The 17405-nt window shown below is 43.1% G+C and overlaps 2 protein-coding genes across 2 annotated transcripts in view; both read right to left on the bottom strand.

Moving 5' to 3' along the window:
• The window catches only part of LOC125765217 (dynein axonemal heavy chain 10), a 50712-nt gene extending 34323 nt beyond the window's left edge, over window positions 1-16389 (bottom strand). The window contains 8 exon segments of the mRNA XM_049430126.1: window positions 6-133; window positions 204-315; window positions 381-1397; window positions 1563-1636; window positions 2181-2207; window positions 5599-9217; window positions 11468-11596; window positions 13304-16389. Of these exon segments, the coding sequence (XP_049286083.1) occupies window positions 6-133; window positions 204-315; window positions 381-1397; window positions 1563-1636; window positions 2181-2207; window positions 5599-5821 (1581 nt within the window). The 5' untranslated portion in view covers window positions 5822-9217; window positions 11468-11596; window positions 13304-16389.
• LOC125763137 (uncharacterized) lies at window positions 1301-5594 on the bottom strand. Its single transcript, XM_049425977.1, has 2 exons — window positions 5160-5594; window positions 1301-1969 (listed from the first exon to the last, which is right to left on the bottom strand). Exons 1-2 carry the CDS (start codon window positions 5359-5361, stop codon window positions 1785-1787), a joined length of 387 nt encoding a protein of 128 aa, XP_049281934.1. The 5' UTR covers window positions 5362-5594; the 3' UTR covers window positions 1301-1784.
• Window positions 16390-17405: the final 1016 nt, after the last annotated feature.

Raw genomic sequence — 17405 nt, 5'->3', positions numbered from 1 at the left:
CTTACCTCAAGGTAGCTTTGCAGCATGGCCAGGTGTTCGACGTTTTCCCGCGCCAAGCATAGGGCTTCCTTTAGTTTGCGAAACCGATCCGGCCAAGCGTTCATAATGTTGCTCTGATTATCTTTAAGGGCGTCTAGAATGAAATTTTAACAAATAACTTCTATCTGCTATTCGTTGGCAACTAGCGCGTTAACAAAACATACCAAACACTTGAATCACAAATGGAGCTTTTAATTGTTCTACGATAGAATTGAACTGTAGTTCTCGCTCTATCCACAGATTATACTCCGCCATCGGTGTGCAGTCGGTTGGTTCCTGTACGAAGGAAGAAAGCATTGTTATGGTTACCAGAATTGATTGAATGACACATGCCCTTCTACCTTCTCGTTAGACTCGCGCAACACCTTCCCAATGTAGATAGACCATCCTTCAACGATTTCCTCCAGCTGTAGCGTAGTTAAATCTTCAATCGCGGTTCGCCCGATATCAACCTTGATTTTAAACTTATCCTCATCCACGGTAATGTTCTCCTGATGAGGCGCATTGTATTGCGTTGGAAGCCCGAACGCACACTCCACATGATCAATCGTCCACTGCAGTGTGTCGATAAATTTCTCCAGATTCACCTCCAGATTCTGCTTCATGGGGCTCTCCTCGGGCGCAGATTTCGGTGCTGGTTGTTGTTTGCACCGTTCCACCTGTCCCTTTACCTTCGACTCCTCCAGCAGTGTGTCCCAACGTTCGGAGGAAGTTTGTGGAGGTGGAAACTTCGCATCACTATCGCCTGTCGTCGATTCGGATGCTTTCGTTTGGGTGAGGTTCGATTCACTGCTCGGCGTATCGGCTAACGATTGGCGGCTGCTATTCTCCAGGGCCGATTCTTCGCGCAACGCCATGCTGGGTGTGATCTTTTTCGCCTGCATCGCTTTCATGCGAAAGTCAGACGGCCGGGTATAGTCAATCAAACCGACACTTGCCCTGCTGGAGGAACGGTCCACCGGTTCTTCCTCGTCCACGCTGGTGCTCTTTTCCGGCTTGGGGCGCTTCGTGTCCGGCTCGTGAAACTGAAACTCAACACCGGGCCGGTAAATTCTTTCCAGCATTTCCTTCGCGTTGTGTATCAAGTTGCCCCTAATGCAACCGACGATCACTTTGCGTGGCATTTCCGCAATACAGTCCTCCAGATTTTGGAATGATCCTGTGGCAAGTAATGTGTTGGATATGATTATTGAGATTGAGGAGAATCCATCAACAGCAAAACTACTTAACATACCGATCGGTGTGCATAACCGCCGGACCATATACACGTAGCGTATGTTGGGATCAATTTTCTCCTCCGGTATGATGCCAAAGCAAATGTGAACGATTGGTGTTTTGATCGATGTCGGCACAATTTTCTAGCGTGTGTACAAAAGCAAACAACGGACATTACTTTTCCATTAGCGTACAATGTAGCAAATATCACCGCCCCCACCCCTCCACCACCCACGGGCACGCGACGGTGTTGGTCAAGATGCCCGTTTTAACGCCATCATCAGTGGCACCAACGCCGTTAAACTTACTGTAACTTCAACCAGCTCATTATCGTTGCTAGCCCCAAGGAATCCGGCATCTCCAGTAATCTCATGGTCAGCGTCTAATTAGAAAAGTTGTTTCGCGATGGTAAGATGGGCGGGGAAAAACAAGAAGGATTTTTTAATTAGAACGTTGACGACGTTGACGACGTTGACGATGCTCCCCCAGCACAGTCGGCGATGGTGAGCAAATCAACAAAGGACTAATTGCTATCGGTGGATGTTTTGCACGTCGTTGTGTGGAATAATTGCACATTGTTGTTCTTCATGCACCACACCGCACCATTTTTTTTGTTGCACAATTTTACTATTCATATTTCTTTTTTTGTTCGTTAGTTTAGTTAACCGATACGTACCTCCTTTTTTTCCTTTCTTTGGTTTTCCCTTTTTCTTGCCTGTGGGGTAATAAATGGAGACGTTATAGAGAAATATGTTTGCTTTACAGCTGTCCTCACAGCAACTACGAGTCATGCGGAACAAATTTTACTAAAATAAATAAACAACACAACTCTACATGATGCAATGCAACGGTGCACAACTCAATCAGGTGCAAAATAAGTGCATTAAGTAATATCAACATATTTCCCCCAATGGTTATACACTTACTGCCATCATCCGCATCGTCTGCCGGACCTAGAACCGGGTGAAAGATAGTGAACAAATTGGCGTATTTTGTGTAGCGAAGGTAAATATTGTCTTGTGAACAATTCAGGTTCAGGTTTGCAAAAGCATGTAAAATGTTATAATTAAGAAAGCGAGTCACTGGCAGCAACTTTCAACCGTTGCAAGTTTCGTCGAAGCGTACACACCAACGTACTCGAACGCTTTTGCGACGTAGCAAGCAAGTGGCCCCAACAGTTCAATGAGGGTTCGGTTCGATGGAGCTCGCACCAATCAGGCTTGAAGTTGCTACACAGTGCCACTGGTATGGTGGCACATTTTTGCAATACCCCATAGCGACACAATAATGCTATTAATATTGGCGCATTCACTGCAACACTTTCCGGATGCTGTCCCGGCACCCGTGTTTGGGAGACAATAACAACACGTAAGGGACGACGACGACGACGACGTTGTGCCCTGCACAGCAACGTGATGAACCCACAATGTTTGCGCACGACGCTCTCTATCGACTGTATCGACCAGGGTAAGTCGACTAATAGTGACCGAAGTCGTGTCAGCATGGCTTCGACAGTGTTGGAGTTGTAGTACAAATTTACAGCGTAACACCTCAAACACCCGCTGGCGGGAGATGTCGTGTTGGAGGAGCTGAAGGTGGTGGGGAGACCATTCGAACGATCGGAAGAAAAACATAAATAAATCAAATTAACCTTCCCGAACGTGTTGCCTGCAGGATATGAAAGGCAGCCATGCTCACATCCGTATTCATTTCCTCGTAGTCAGAGTTTATCCCGTACTGGTGCGTGTTATTGTGTTTTCACAATGATTTTCCATCACCATCTTTGCCAGTCCTTTTGCTGGAAAACAATACACGTAAAAGGGAGGGGATTCAAAGAAAAATGCAGCAATATACATTAATGGAAATCATTTTGAGTTCAAGTTGACAATTCTAGAGTGATATAGCTTTGAAATGGTAAAAAGAAATAAATATTATTTACTGGTAGACAAATGCAGTGAATTCCGAACTAAAAGAGTCATTCATATCAATCTTCAGTGAAGAATCATTCAAATCGGGAGTTGACTCTCAACAAATTTATAAATCCTCTTAGATTCATGAATCCTCAAAGATTTACGAATCCTCAAAGATTCAACAAGAAGAAAACTCACTCCAAGTATAGCAAACATTCGATTTTGAAGACAATTTCAATTGATGTTTGCTTTCTAATAAGTTCTTCTTTTCTTTAACATACAACCGAACTACCTCGGGATGTGTTAAGATTCATGAATCAGAATCAGAATGAAGAATTTGAGTCATTCATTCTGTTCAAATGAATTCATGAATCTGATTGCAATTCATCCAAAACTACTTCAAACCGATATTGAACGAAATATCCTTTCTAATGGGCATTCAAATTGATTATTGAGATGAGGATTAATTTTAATTATAAACCTCATTTGTGTGAACTTTATAACTACCAAAATTAAGCCCAACGGAGACACGGTTTCATTCTTAAAATTAATTAAAAACTATTTGAAATCCACCAAGATTGAACGATCTCGTACTGGGGCCGGTAGTAAGTCATTAAGCCACATCAAAATGGCATACTTTCTTAGCGAACAAAACTAACGAAATGTCTGCAAAAATGCAGATAAGATGCATAATCTAAATCCCACCGTGGAAAGAGTCGTGAAATCGTAAAGCATGCAAAACCTGTTCACTTCTTTCCAGTCAGTCCAGGACAGATACTAGCACGAGTTGAAGAACGTTCCCCGCTCCCAAGCTCTGGAGGAAATCATGCATTCATAACGTACTCCAAAAGTCATTTTTCGCACGAGAGGATCTACCGAAAATTTATGTGATGAAACAATGATGGCAGAATTCGGCAACTGACGAACACCTGTGCAGAAAAAAACGAAAAGATGGAGCACAAAACTAGCGACCCAAGCTTAAGCCGGAAGTTTGCATAGTACCGGAACAAAGGGAAAAGACCGGAGAAAAAAAACTGAGAAAAAGAAATTGAAGAAGTTCGGTACAACGAGAGAGAGAAAACTTTTTGGTTCCGAAAGGTGTCTCAACCAGATCCACCCGATAGACCTTTTGGGAATTGTGAAGTAAAATGAAAATGTCCAACAAGAGGAGACTTTTAAAAAAAGTGATTCAAAAGTGGTGAAAGAATGCTATTTCAAGAAAATAACCTAACAAAAACAGTATTCCCAGACAGGAAAGGACGACAAAAGGTGACTTGTGAAACTGGTCTTTTTTGCTGCTCCCCTAACCCGTTCATCGATTAGCCAAACCGGGCCAGAAACTTAGTTCTAACAATGTTTTTTCTCTCCTTCATTTCTTCTTTGCAACGGGAAAATGTTCACCGCGGTGATATCTCTCACCTTTATGCGGGAAGAGCAAAAGCCTGAGGATGGAGTGGAGTGTCAAAACTTCAGGGGGACCGTCGAATGAACGCGGTATGTGTGTGTCCGGGCAGCAGAAGCAAGGCCAGCCGAATCGAATGACATCGGTAATTTACGGCCCGACTAGATGAAAGTGTCATAATTTCACCGGTTTTGCCGAGACTTATAGAGTTGAAGGCTCGATCTCTGGGGCCGCCCGAAACTATAAATCCATTCGAGAATATAAACGAACCAATGGGGATGAGGAGTGAGCAATTCCTGTAGAACTATTCTAGAGCCTGTTCAAGATGGTGGTCTTGCTGCTACTACTGCTGGAGAAAGGGTTCCATCTATCGAGAGTAGTTTTTTTTTGTAAGGACACAGGAAGTATGAGTGTGGCTATTACTCATATGAATGTTTGCCTGCAAAACTGCAGTAGGAAGAACATTGATAAGAGATTGTTACAATGACCCATCCATACGGCAGAAGAGGTTTACGATGTTTGGGAGGTTTTCTGGTGACGCACCTCCTCCTCCTCCCACGGACCACGGAAAGCTGATAGGAAAAATTACCCACCTTTAACCTTTTTGCCTTTCTTCTCCTTCTGCGTCTGTTCCGGTGGATCCGCTGTGCCCGGCTGTGAGGGTCCCGCCGTCGCTGCATAGCCCGTATTTTTAATCACAACCCCGAACAAAAGTCGGTCCAAGCAGGCAGGGTATGTTTGATGATTGCCATGTTTTACATGCATATAATATTTGTAGGGATCGCCAACCATCATTCATCGTTGGTGGTGCCGGTGGTTTTGTGTCCGGAACCGGGGTTCCCCGAGGGTACGGGGTGTGTTAGATTTATGATCAAACATTTTTGGGGTGCCCCACAGTTTCGGTGCGTTTCGGATGGACCGAAAAAAAAGGAAGAAAGAAAAGAGGTTATAAAATCGAGAGCAAAAAAATTGTATGTTTAAAATTGAAGAACGGGGAAATTTTCACACCAATCCTTCTACGCCGTTCCGTACCTGGTTCGAATGCGGTCACCTTTTCCTCGATAAGCCGCTCGTAAAATGTACGGTACGCGAACAGGATGCGCTTATGGTCGTCCCGCTGATCGGTGACGGAATCGTCCAGAAAGGCGACCAGCTCATCGTACAGCTCGTTCAGCACCGTGTCAATGTAGCGTGGTTCGAAAACGCCCAATATCTTGCACAACCGGTCCCGTATCCAGATGGCACGGAAATCCATCTTTTGCACACACAATAACACAGTTAAACTTCAATCACTTGTATTCGGTAGCAAAAATTGATTGGAAATCTTTTACGTTTCGTATGGAAGTTAACGTGAACAATTGAAATGTGTTCCAACTCACAGCACTTCTCGAATGAAAATGAGAAAATTTGCTCACCTTTAACGGTAGGCATTTGAACGCATCAAATAAAACAATCCAAGCATTGGCGTCCATAGTAACCGGGTCCGTGTCCTAGTTACGTCTAGGCAACCGGCCCATCGGTTTACTTGGTAGTTATGTTGGGGTGTTGATGTCTTCAAATGTTGTGTTGATACAACCTTGAATTTGAAAATGTTGTTTATTTTCCGTTGCTATTTTGCTGATTTTTTAGAACATTTTGGAGCTGCAGTAAGTACAGCATTTAAACTAAAAAATTTACTGCATTGAATTAAGAAAAAAAGGAAAACCCAGTAATAACATACATTGCTTCATATCAATTACAATTGTCCCCGCAAATTCTTACATCCAACCACTCGAATGCAACCGATGCAAACGCACAAATCGAATTACTTCAACAATGGCGCCAGTTGCGTGCCATGGACACATAATTTGCCGGCACCATTATATACACCGTACCCAGCATCCAGGTGCAGTGTACGTTTGCACCACGTCCGAAATCGTAAATAAAATTTGGCATCAATTAACATTTATTGGAATTATGTTTTCACTTGATCGTGGTGTGTGGGATTTTTCTTTCTTTATTTCTCGCTTTTTTTTTGCTTTCTCACCTCCTACGGTAGAGGTGGGCAGGACCCCTTTAGCACCTGCTTTAGTGGAATGAACACACATGAAATGCACTTTTTATCGATACACCTACACATAGTTGTAGCTTTTCCAATACAAGCGAACAGTTTCCCAGCCACCGTTGAAATGATATAGCATGTGTACTTTGCTGTTTGGTAAATAAAAACGTATACCGGCCCCTGGTCCGGTAGCCCGGACAAGGTTCCGTACCAACCTGGAAATGAGCATAATTGATTTTGGTTTTTAAGTGAATTTATAAATAAAATTAATTATTGAAATTTATATTATTTCAATATTGCGCGCTAATTTGTGTTGTCGTTTCGATCACCATTTCCACGCTTTCACCTCCTTTTGGGTCATAACTTTTCCTCTCCTTTTTTTTGTTGCAGAACAGTTGTTGCCCTTAGTATGGCTTCCAGAGCAATGGCACCCGTCTGTACCTTCAATCAGAGAGAGAGAGGGTTTTTTTCATTATTTTCAATAGGGGATCGGTGGGGTATCAATTTCACGCCAGAGTGTGACACCAGATACAGCGCGTACTGTATAAATTAGCAATCATTAGCACTCGTCGGACATTTGTTGCGGCAGTGCAATTCCAAACATGTGTATCACCGACCGAGTGGATCGACCAAAGGCAATGCACCGCTTTTGGCTTCGTTTGATCGCTACTGAAATCATAAGCGGTGGTGATATTATTATTACACTTATCAATGATGTTTACTGTACAAATGACAGGTAAAATAGTATGCAACTGTGCAGAAGAAAAGCGAAAAAAAAAACGATTTCCCAACATCACCTTTGTGTGCGGAGGTTAATAATTCAGGAAAATTTAGGATAAATAATTGCTCGCGTTTTGTTTGCTTATTTCTAAATGAATACATCAAACCCCAATAATCGTGTACTATATGGATAACAGATTGACCTTTATTTGCTTATACGTACTTATGAATTTTAATCAACTTTTTATTTGTTTTACTTAAACACAAACGCACACACACGCTGTTTGATAAAGAATCTTTTCATATTTAACCATTATTAGCATGTGAAATAATATTGGCATAACGGAAAAACAATTTTACCATCGTGTCTCCGCAACACGTGAAGAACTATGAGCGGGGGCGGGAAGGAATTGAAAAAATTTCCACAAACCTCCTCCTGGCTGTTAGATTCGTTCGCTACGCGACTCCCATTTGTTTGTGGAGAAACCGGGTGGTTCTCCATTTTTCTCCGCCCCCCTTTATCGGAAGGCAAAATGCAAAGAAAGTGCGCGCCCGGACACGTTCACTCAACATTTGTTCTGCCGAAGCAAACAAACACATCTCGCCATCCCAAAATTCGACATTTATTTGTAAGCAAAAGGAGAATATTTATTCTCCAGTATGCTGCGGAACTCTCGGAACTCAACTTGCAAATGCCACTACGCCACTCTTCTCCTCCTGCCATCCTTGTTGGTGAAGTGTATGCGTTTCTTCGTTTTCTTGGGGTTTTTTTTCTCCCTCTTCTTCTTCTTCCTGCCTTCCCGAGTGTTCCTCTTGAGCAGAATGGCATCACATCCGCATGGTTGGGCAGAACTCCTTCCCAAACTTCCCGCTACATCCGCTACAATGCGGTAGTTCACTTTATTGGATTCTGCTGAAGAAAGAGAAATGAGAATGCACTTCACGAATAAACTAATCTTATTTCGATTTTACATCGACAGCTGATGCCTTCATTTCTGGAACCTCGTTGGCCTCGTCGAACCTTTCTTCCGGTGTCGATATTGTTTGGATGCTTTCTGGAGTACGTGTTCCGTTACGGGGTCCGATATCGGGGTAGAATGCAGATTTATCGGTTGGCAAAAAACGGAAGGCAAGGAACTCCAATTCGATGAGTTTCAACTCTTTTTTTTAAAAGTACTTTTTCATTTATATTCCTCGCCTCCGTAATACAGCTAGAACATCTTGTTGGAAAACAACTTGTACAGATATGGATTGAATCTTATGGTTTCTTGAAGGGGCGAAGTGGAAGTCTATTGTATATAAAGGTTGGTGCACGGCCAGAAACAGGTGCATTGCAGCAGTGCATCTGAAAATATTTAACGATAAATACGAGACGATGGCATGAGACCCTTTACCCGAACCCTACGGCGGCACTTGGCTCTTCTTTTCTTCGGGTTTTAATTAAATCTTACGATAAATGAATTTATTCCCACAGCAATGTTGGGCGCATTCTAGCAACGGACCACCATGTGGTCAACGTTGAAACTGCCAGCAACGGAAGCGTAAGCTTTGCGCCAAGAATTACCACTCCGAGGCTGATGGGAACTGTTCGTCTTGCGGCTGATGCTGTTGGTTTGAGTGTCCAGTTGAGGGATGGGGAGAGAAGAAAAGATAAAGAACAAAAAGAAAATACTTAAGAATGCTTCCAGTTTTTCCTTGAAGCAGTTTGGTTCAATTCCGTTTTCCCAGGACGTACATAATGCACGTAATAGTGAGGTGATAAATTACCTTGACATGACCAGTTATCATCGGTGAGGAATCCGTATTCACGCTTGCACGTACAGATCATTTGTCCCTTGCAGTAAGCGTTCGTGATGCAGTGACTATCGTACAAACATCGGCGTCCCACGGCTACAGAGACAGAGCGTTTGTATTACCATCGTAATTATTGATTGAATGAAAAGAGAGCAGATTTTTCGGGGGACATAATTTAGTGCAACAAAGAAGGTTGATTGTAAGCTAAAAATCGTGTTTAAAAAAAAGCTGCTCCACAGAAAGATGAAGAAATACTGTGCAAGTAGCAGAAAATAAACGACCATCTCCGATGTTCCCAGTAAAAGCCTCTTACCGTAAACGGGTTTGTTCCGCTTCTTCCAAACCATTCTCTAAACCAACCAAAAAAAAAAGCTGGATTCACATCGCATTAAACGTGCACCTTTATCTTGATGTTGCCAGCGCATCAAGATCAAGATCCAATTTCCCCCAAATATTTGCCCTCCCAGCTATTGCATGCTATTATGGGTCAGGCAAACAAAAACCTCCGCTTTACGCGAAGAGATGTGCCACCATCGCCCGGGTGCGTTAGTAGTGCATGCAACATGCACTCAATGCCTGAAGATCGCAAACAAATGATAAGACGCTTTTTTTTGCATACGTTCGCACAAACAAGAAAAAGACGCACAACGCTTCTTTCAACTCACACACTGTAGAAACAAATCGTGTTTCATGTGGAAGAGTGTGCACTTTAGTGCACTTTATAATGCTCGAGTAAGGCAAAAATGCTGGCAACCAATCAAAGAGCCAATCATCCGGGAAAACTATCCGGGTTTTTTCCGGAGGAAAATGGAAACTGGGGAAGAACGACGCTCAGTCAGCAAATTCGATTATGGCCGACTATTTTTCCTCCTCACTCTGGTCGGTTTTTTTTCGGGATCTACAGACACACAAATGCAGTGAGTAGACGAACAGGCCGAACAAAACAAAGTGCAACAAACGAGCGAACGAATTCCTTCCCGTTTTGCATCTTAGCGCTAAGCACTAAGCCGGTTTGGGAAGCGAGAATCGAAAGCTGAAACCGTTGTGCAAATGTGCTGCACCGATTAGTCGATTTTGTTTTGCTGAAACCTTTTTCACGTTTTTTTCTTCTCCCGTTTGGTTTGTTAGTTTGAAGCTCCATTTTCTCGAAGAACCGGATTACCGTTCGGAGCAGTTCGTTGCCCTTTGTTCGCACGGCATCGTGCGTGTGTCTTTGCTGTGTTGCATGCCTTTGCACAGAATGGTTGTCCCCGCTTGTGCCTGCAAGTGGCAACGAAGCAATCTTTCTCCGCCGATAAGCCAAAGCCAGGGGAAGTCTTGTTAGGATGAGCATTCAATTTGTTTGATACTTCGTTCGGTGTTTGAAGGAAGAAATATATCCCCGCCCGCCCGTAAAACATGCAAAACGGCAAAACATCCTGAGTAGATGGTCTGAAAGACAATCGGTACGGTAAAGGTGCATCACACGGACCGAGGACAAAAGCACCATTAGCACAACGAACAAACCAAATAATGCAATTTAAATACACTTTTCGTATGTTCGAACACCTTATCCGTGTCGATCGACGCTTGACAGATCGGTTGAGCTGAAGATCGAGACGAGTGGGTGGAGGAAAAACATGACATAGAGTTGTACGTTTTTTGAGGATTTCCTCAACGGTAGTAGATCTATTCATTTTTCCCTGCTCGTTTGTTTTGGGAAAATCATACCCGCAAAACGATAAACAAATGTAGCCCGGAATTGTATGCGATGAATATTAAACTTCGCTCTCTCAGTTTGATGGTGAAATTTATTGCAAAAGTGCGTCTATGGCAACTACTATTTCTCAGGCCGGTGTCGTACTTATTTGCTTCCTGACGTACGATACGAGAACAACAAGACACACACACATCGATGATGTGTCCAGGCGTAGGAAGGAAATTGACACATCCGTAGACATTTCGGAAAAAGCAGGGAAAGAAGGAAGGGAATGAGACTGAAGCTTTCGGTACAAAATAGAGACGTTATGGACAGTTTTGGTGTTGCTGGTGCCACATCCTTCCCAAACGTCTAGGTTTACTAGGTCGAGCGTCTGGCCGGCATTTGCCTTTTCGGTGCGTGTTGGTATTAAGATACAATGGTCTCAATCATGCACCCTATTCCTTCCGCTCATCGTACTCGGGGACAACGATTCGGTGAATCTCCAAATGGTCTCAACTAGCTGCTAGAGCATATGCTGAAGATGACTGACGAACCATCGGAAATGGCCGTTTGCGTTGGACCGGGTGAGTGAAGTGTGAAAACGAAAATTCACTTATTTCGGTACTACTGCTGCCCCCGTGTCCGGGTGTCCGGACTTTACTCACCCCCGTGGCAGATGCGATTCGTCTCGTCCGGTCGGTATCCTTCGGCACAGTCGCACGTTTGCTTGCGGGTGTCACAAACATGTGCATACTGTCGGCAGTCCTGTGTTGTTCTACAATACTCGTTCAGCTCTGTCCCGGCCAAGGCGTACGTATGATGTCCCGATATAGTTCGAGACACAATTCGATTGGTCGGTCCACGATTGTGTAGAGTCCAGGAGGTATAAGCATGAAATAACACAGACAGAGAGAGAGAGAGACAGAAAGAGAGAGAGAAGAAGCATAAAGTGAACGTCGTAAAGGATGTGATTTTGAGTTTCCGTCCGTTGATCCGTTGCCACATTGTGCTGTGGTGACCAGATTCGGAAATCTGGTGAAATTGTACCTAGTTTTCCACACATGAAGAGCGGAGGGACACAAATTTAATCCCACCGAAACGTACCAATATCCTTTCTAGCTTTTTTTTTCGTACCGTACCAAAAAAGTCAATCGATCGTACAATGGATCGTCGACAACCCCGTCGTTTGGGAGTTTTAATCGAATGAATTAATTATCGCCAAGGTAAAGTGATGGGTCACCGGGTCCATTTTGTGACGAGCAGTGATTTCCATTAATTATCAAGTACTGGAGACAGAATGACGACCGAAAGAAAAGCAGCACGATCTGTGCAAAACGAAAGTTGTTCCGTTAAAATTCCATCTCATTAAAAATGATTACGAGATTGTAAAGCAAAATGTATCGAAAAACTCGTTTCTCTGTCAGTTTAAAGTTTAATCAATAAATATCTCCTGTTTCACACCTTCTCTAACATCTCTTAATTTTGTTTGATGTTTAAATTTTGCGATGTTAATTTGTTTGAGATGAATAAATTATAAGGTTTGAGTATTTTAGACGATCAAAAATTAATTGGGAAAACTTTCAAGGTTGTTCAACGGTAGTGCTGAATTGATTTGAAATCAAAGACGACGACCGTGAGAGATTAAGTCGAGTTAAAGGGGTATATTTTTTCAACTTTAATGTTGTAGGATTTTTAAGGGAACGAAAACTGGAACATTTGTTCAACTTATATGGCATCAGTACCTTCGAGTATCCCGGGTAGAGATCCATCTCTCCATGTTTTCCATTCGAGATACTTTTAATTAACACTTTTATAAAAACAAGTTTTATCTTTAATTTCAGACACTTCTCATTATTAGTTTATGCATCTGTCAAGTGCTCCTCAGTCTACCAAACTCCCTAATTAATAACTTTCGGATAAAACTAATTGGTAAAAAAGTACTTCAAGCCTTTCGCAAGCATCGAAGCAAAAATTTTAAACTTTCAAACACAAACACTCAATGCAGCATATACAACATACTTCTGCCAAACATATGACTGCGGAGAAAACATGTGACCACTGTCACCGACATTATAAACAGCTTCTTCTGTGCCATAATGCACTGCTGTACGTTCGCACTTGCAACAATATTTTTTTCTTGCTTTGTTTCGGTTTAAAATTTTGAAACCATTTTTTTCTCTACTACTCCTCCCATATGTCCTCCTCCTTGCCGTGAGTCTACTAATGAAGCACACAGCAACGGGTATTAAACGGGTGCTCACGTATCCACACTGTGTCCAAGATGTACGTGCAGGCATGCCATCCGCCTCCGAGTACTCCGAACTGCCAGGGTGTCTCACTTGAAGCGAAATACGGAAAAAAGTAACGAAACAACAATGGCCCTTCCAACCAAAAACAAAAAAAAAGGATAAAGGATCACGTTCCCGTGGGGTGCGTGTTCGTCTGCTACCACACCAAGCATTAAGCTACTCACCTACAAACGCCTGCCGACACTTACTCACCTCCGGGTAACGTATCCGTGTACCGTCCGCTACGGTTTGTCGGTGGAATTCCGCCTGCTGATGCTGGTGGTGGTGCTGATCCCGGTGGTTGCCGTACGAGTGGTGCTGGCACGAGAGCATCCGTGGGAGGTGCCGTCACCAGTGTGCCAATGCAGCTTTGCAACAGAACCACAAAATGCACGCAGCATACTAAATCACCAAAGATCATTGCCAGAATTTTAAGCAACTCGCTGGTGGTACGCACGGATTCGTCGGTTTTTTGGGAACCAGCTGACGCTGGAACTGCGACACGAAGCTCGTTGTAACGACGGTGTGCACAAATGCAAGTGAAAGGATCACGGCTGCCGGTGTCCAACAAACAAAAGCGAGCAACTGTATGGGTGCTGCAGGAACTGATCGAGTACGCCGAGTTGTTGATGTTGTAATTACACACTATCTTAACGCCGTACACTCTCCGTCGATAGGGGAGTTTAAGGGGTTTTGTAAGGGAGGAGGTCTCAAATATTCAGACGTGGTCGCTGCTTAACTTTACACCCAGTCTCTCACCACCCGGGGTTTGTTCACACCACGTAATGTGTTGCGGTTTGATTCCCGGAGTCCAGTTTACCGAAGCCGCGAAACTGTTCAATATGAAAAATCTCAGTCTTTTTCTCGGAAAATGCTATCACACATACACGCGGCGGGTCGCTTTGGGTTTGAAGTTTGGAGTTCCCGTATCCACCGAGTGCATGTGCACACAGGATGCAAACACGGGGAAGGGAAACAGGCGCTAAAGTGTTTGTGCCTCCCTTTTCCTGGGAACCGAAAGGCGGTCTTGATGCGGTGCTTCTGCAACCGTGGCACGTAGATTGTGTGCTGCCGACGAGGTTATAGTAGCTGCTCGTTGGACACGGAAGTCGTACGGTGGTTGAACCACGAAACGGGTTTGAACTAATTAGTAGTGTGCTGTTTGTCGGTGTGTTTTATTACGTTAAAGTTAGCTTCCACGAGGTTGCTGCTTGTTCCGGGATAATTCGCTACCGTGACACCCGGGCTCGTTTTGTGCCGGGGAAGGTTTTGGGTATGACAGTGGAATGTGCCACACCGTCAATGCTTGCCCGAATACGAAGTGTGGAGTTTTCGATCCACGATCATATCACCTCTGGTTCTCTGGATTGGATGTCACAGCCACCAACTTTTTTGCTCTTTTACACACACACACACACCACTTCCACTTGAGCACAAATTAATTATCCACCACAATGAAGACGTTTGGTGCGATTCCTCAGCGCGATTCCCCAACAAAGTGCATGGGTGGGATAAGTTTTCCCATAAAAATTGCTTTCCTGTGGCCCGATTCACGTACACGTTTCACCGTGGTGCGTATCGAAGTGACACAGTGGCGGCGGAAATTAAAACCTAACGTCACACGCGGGACATACTCGGGTGGTGAGTTCGATCGAGAATGTTCCCAATACATTGGACACTATACCACACACATACACACACTTGAAGGTTTTCCATACCATGGTTGAACAAAAAAAAAACCGAAAATACTTTCGGCTTCGACACGATGATCCGCATCTATCCTAACTGAGCCCATTCAACGCACGGCTTCGCACGTTCGGTTCATTGGTATCGAAGCCACATTGTCGATTCCGGAACAAGAGAAGCAACCGGAAGGTACAGGGACGCCTTGCTCCGTCTCAAATTGGGCTGGGAATATTGCCACCTTACGGAAAAACCCAACCCAAAAGACACGTCGCCAGGTTAGTCTGTTGGAGGTGTTCTTAATTCTTCCTTATGGGCGGTGGCGGTGGCCCTAACGATTACTGACGTTCCAGAGGCGTGTTAGACACGAATTTCCCACCAACCTGGTTTTGCAGCTTGACGGGGTAACCATTGTTCCCACCTAATACACTCACACCGACCTACAAAACCACTCATCACACTATCATAAGGAGTCGCGCGCTTGGTAGTGAGGTCGCGAAAAGTAATTAACTTTTTATGTAACTCACCCCAAACCGGCAACAAACAAAAAAAAACTCACCCCATTGGACGGATGGATGCTTTTCAACTATTTCGGTGAGAGGACAATGGTGGTGGTGGAGTTTTACTCAAAACATTAAAAAAAAAATGGTAGAAAAACCTTCAACCTGTTATATTACCCACCGGAATGTGGTTTTCTGTTGCCGAACCAGCGGATTGTTTCCCGCCGGCAATACGAACTAATGTTAGTTACATGTGCGGGTTGCCGATGATGGTACGGCGGTGAAAATAATCCGCCTGACAGCCGTGTCGGATGAGCACTGGGTCTGTGTTTGAAAGTGGATGGGATGCGTGTACGTGTGTATGGATGTATATTACACTCTCCCTCCTCCCATTTGTACTACTTCCTTCCTTCCATTCGTGTCACAGATGTGCCATTTTTGTGGCCACCATGTGGAAGGGGCTGGAGAGAGAGAGAAAAAAGAAGTAATCAACCACCTAAAAATGGAACGATTTTGCAACCAGTGTTCCAAGCCCAAGCTCATACCCATTAGGACAGATTTGACTTGTGTCAATGCACCCACATAATAATCGGTCCAATAAAACCATTATTTGCCAACTCGGGGAATCGGGTAACGGTGGGTGATGTGGCAGTGGAATGGTTGTCTCCCTTTCGAGAGGGCGTTCGAGCTGTTTTTTTTGTTTTAAACGGCGTAATCGATTGTAGATGCTTGTACGCGATAGGTGACATGGTTTTTGGTAATTTGGTGCATTTTATTGGATTAAATGTGTGGCACACCGTGTTGAATAGCGGATAAAAGGGAGAGGACCTTCAATAATATGAGCCGGATTGTGTTTGTGTTTTGGGAAAATTTGCGAAAGCTTTCCATTATTACACACTACAACACAACCTCCCTTTCATCCTTCCTTTTGCCTTCCTACGCACCGAGGAAGCTTGATTTGAATTGTTTAATTTTGATTAGATTCGTATTACACACATGTGCAGATGAAATGGGCATGTTTTTGCTAGGGAATAATGTTATTGTAGACCGTTAGCCACGGTTGTTGATTATTTATCCCTGCGCGGTTTAATTGAACTGAGTTTGCATAGAATTTGGACAAAAAAAAGGGTTTTTTTTAATATAAATCAATTTACGAATCATTCTATATTCTAAGGAAAGCATGCAATAATAGGTTGCCTGCAGTTTTTTGTTTATTTCTCATATCTCAAATTGTATTAAATTAATATGAGTTTGTGAAAAAAATTAATTTAAAATATGTTAAAATACTAGGAAACATTTTAAGCCCGTCAGTGCCAAAGAAGCTGACAGTTTGTCGAAAAACCATCACAACGACCATCATCCGATGGAGGCGCCCAATACTTAAATACTTAAATACTAAAATACTTAAATACTACAATAAAATGGCGTTCTTGAGCATATTAAAAGAAACACAATCCAACATATTCCATTTTTCACATTATACGACTGAACTCTTATTATTCTAAAACAACAGCAACAAAAACAACAGAAACAAAAACAACAGTAAAAACAAGAACAAGAACAAGAACAAGAACAAGAACAAGAACAAGAACAAGAACAAGAACAAGAACAAGAACAAGAACAAGAACAAGAACAAGAACAAGAACAAGAACAAGAACAAGAACAAGAACAAGAACAAGAACAAGAACAAGAACAAGAACAAGAACAAGAACAAGAACAAGAACAAGAACAAGAACAAGAACAAGAACAAGAACAAGAACAAGAACAAGAACAAGAACAAGAACAAGAACAAGAACAAGAACAAGAACAAGAACAAGAACAAGAACAAGAACAAGAACAAGAACAAGAACAAGAACAAGAACAAGAACAAGAACAAGAACAAGAACAAGAACAAGAACAAGAACAAGAACAAGAACAAGAACAAGAACAAGAACAAGAACAAGAACAAGAACAAGAACAAGAACAAGAACAAGAACAAGAACAAGAACAAGAACAAGAACAAGAACAAGATCAAGAACAAGAACAAGAACAAGAACAAGAACAAGAACAAGAACAAGAACAAGAACAAGAACAAGAACAAGAACAAGAACAAGAACAAGAACAAGAACAAGAACAAGAACAAGAACAAGAAC

Source organism: Anopheles funestus, chromosome 2RL, assembly GCF_943734845.2.
Source record: "Anopheles funestus chromosome 2RL, idAnoFuneDA-416_04, whole genome shotgun sequence".
Lineage (NCBI taxonomy): Eukaryota > Metazoa > Arthropoda > Insecta > Diptera > Culicidae > Anopheles > Anopheles funestus.
This window is presented reverse-complemented; position numbering and strand designations above follow the sequence as displayed.

What these genes read in the sequence shown, in the direction of transcription:
- LOC125763137 (XM_049425977.1), bottom strand. Translation starts at nt 5,361, where the DNA reads ATGATGGTTGGCGATCCCTACAAATATTATATGCATGTAAAACATGGC. An exon ending in GAAAGGCAAAAAGGTTAAAG is followed by an intron (nt 1,970 to 5,159) that starts GTGGGTAATTTT and finishes ATTACCCCACAG; the next exon opens with GCAAGAAAAAGGGAAAACCA.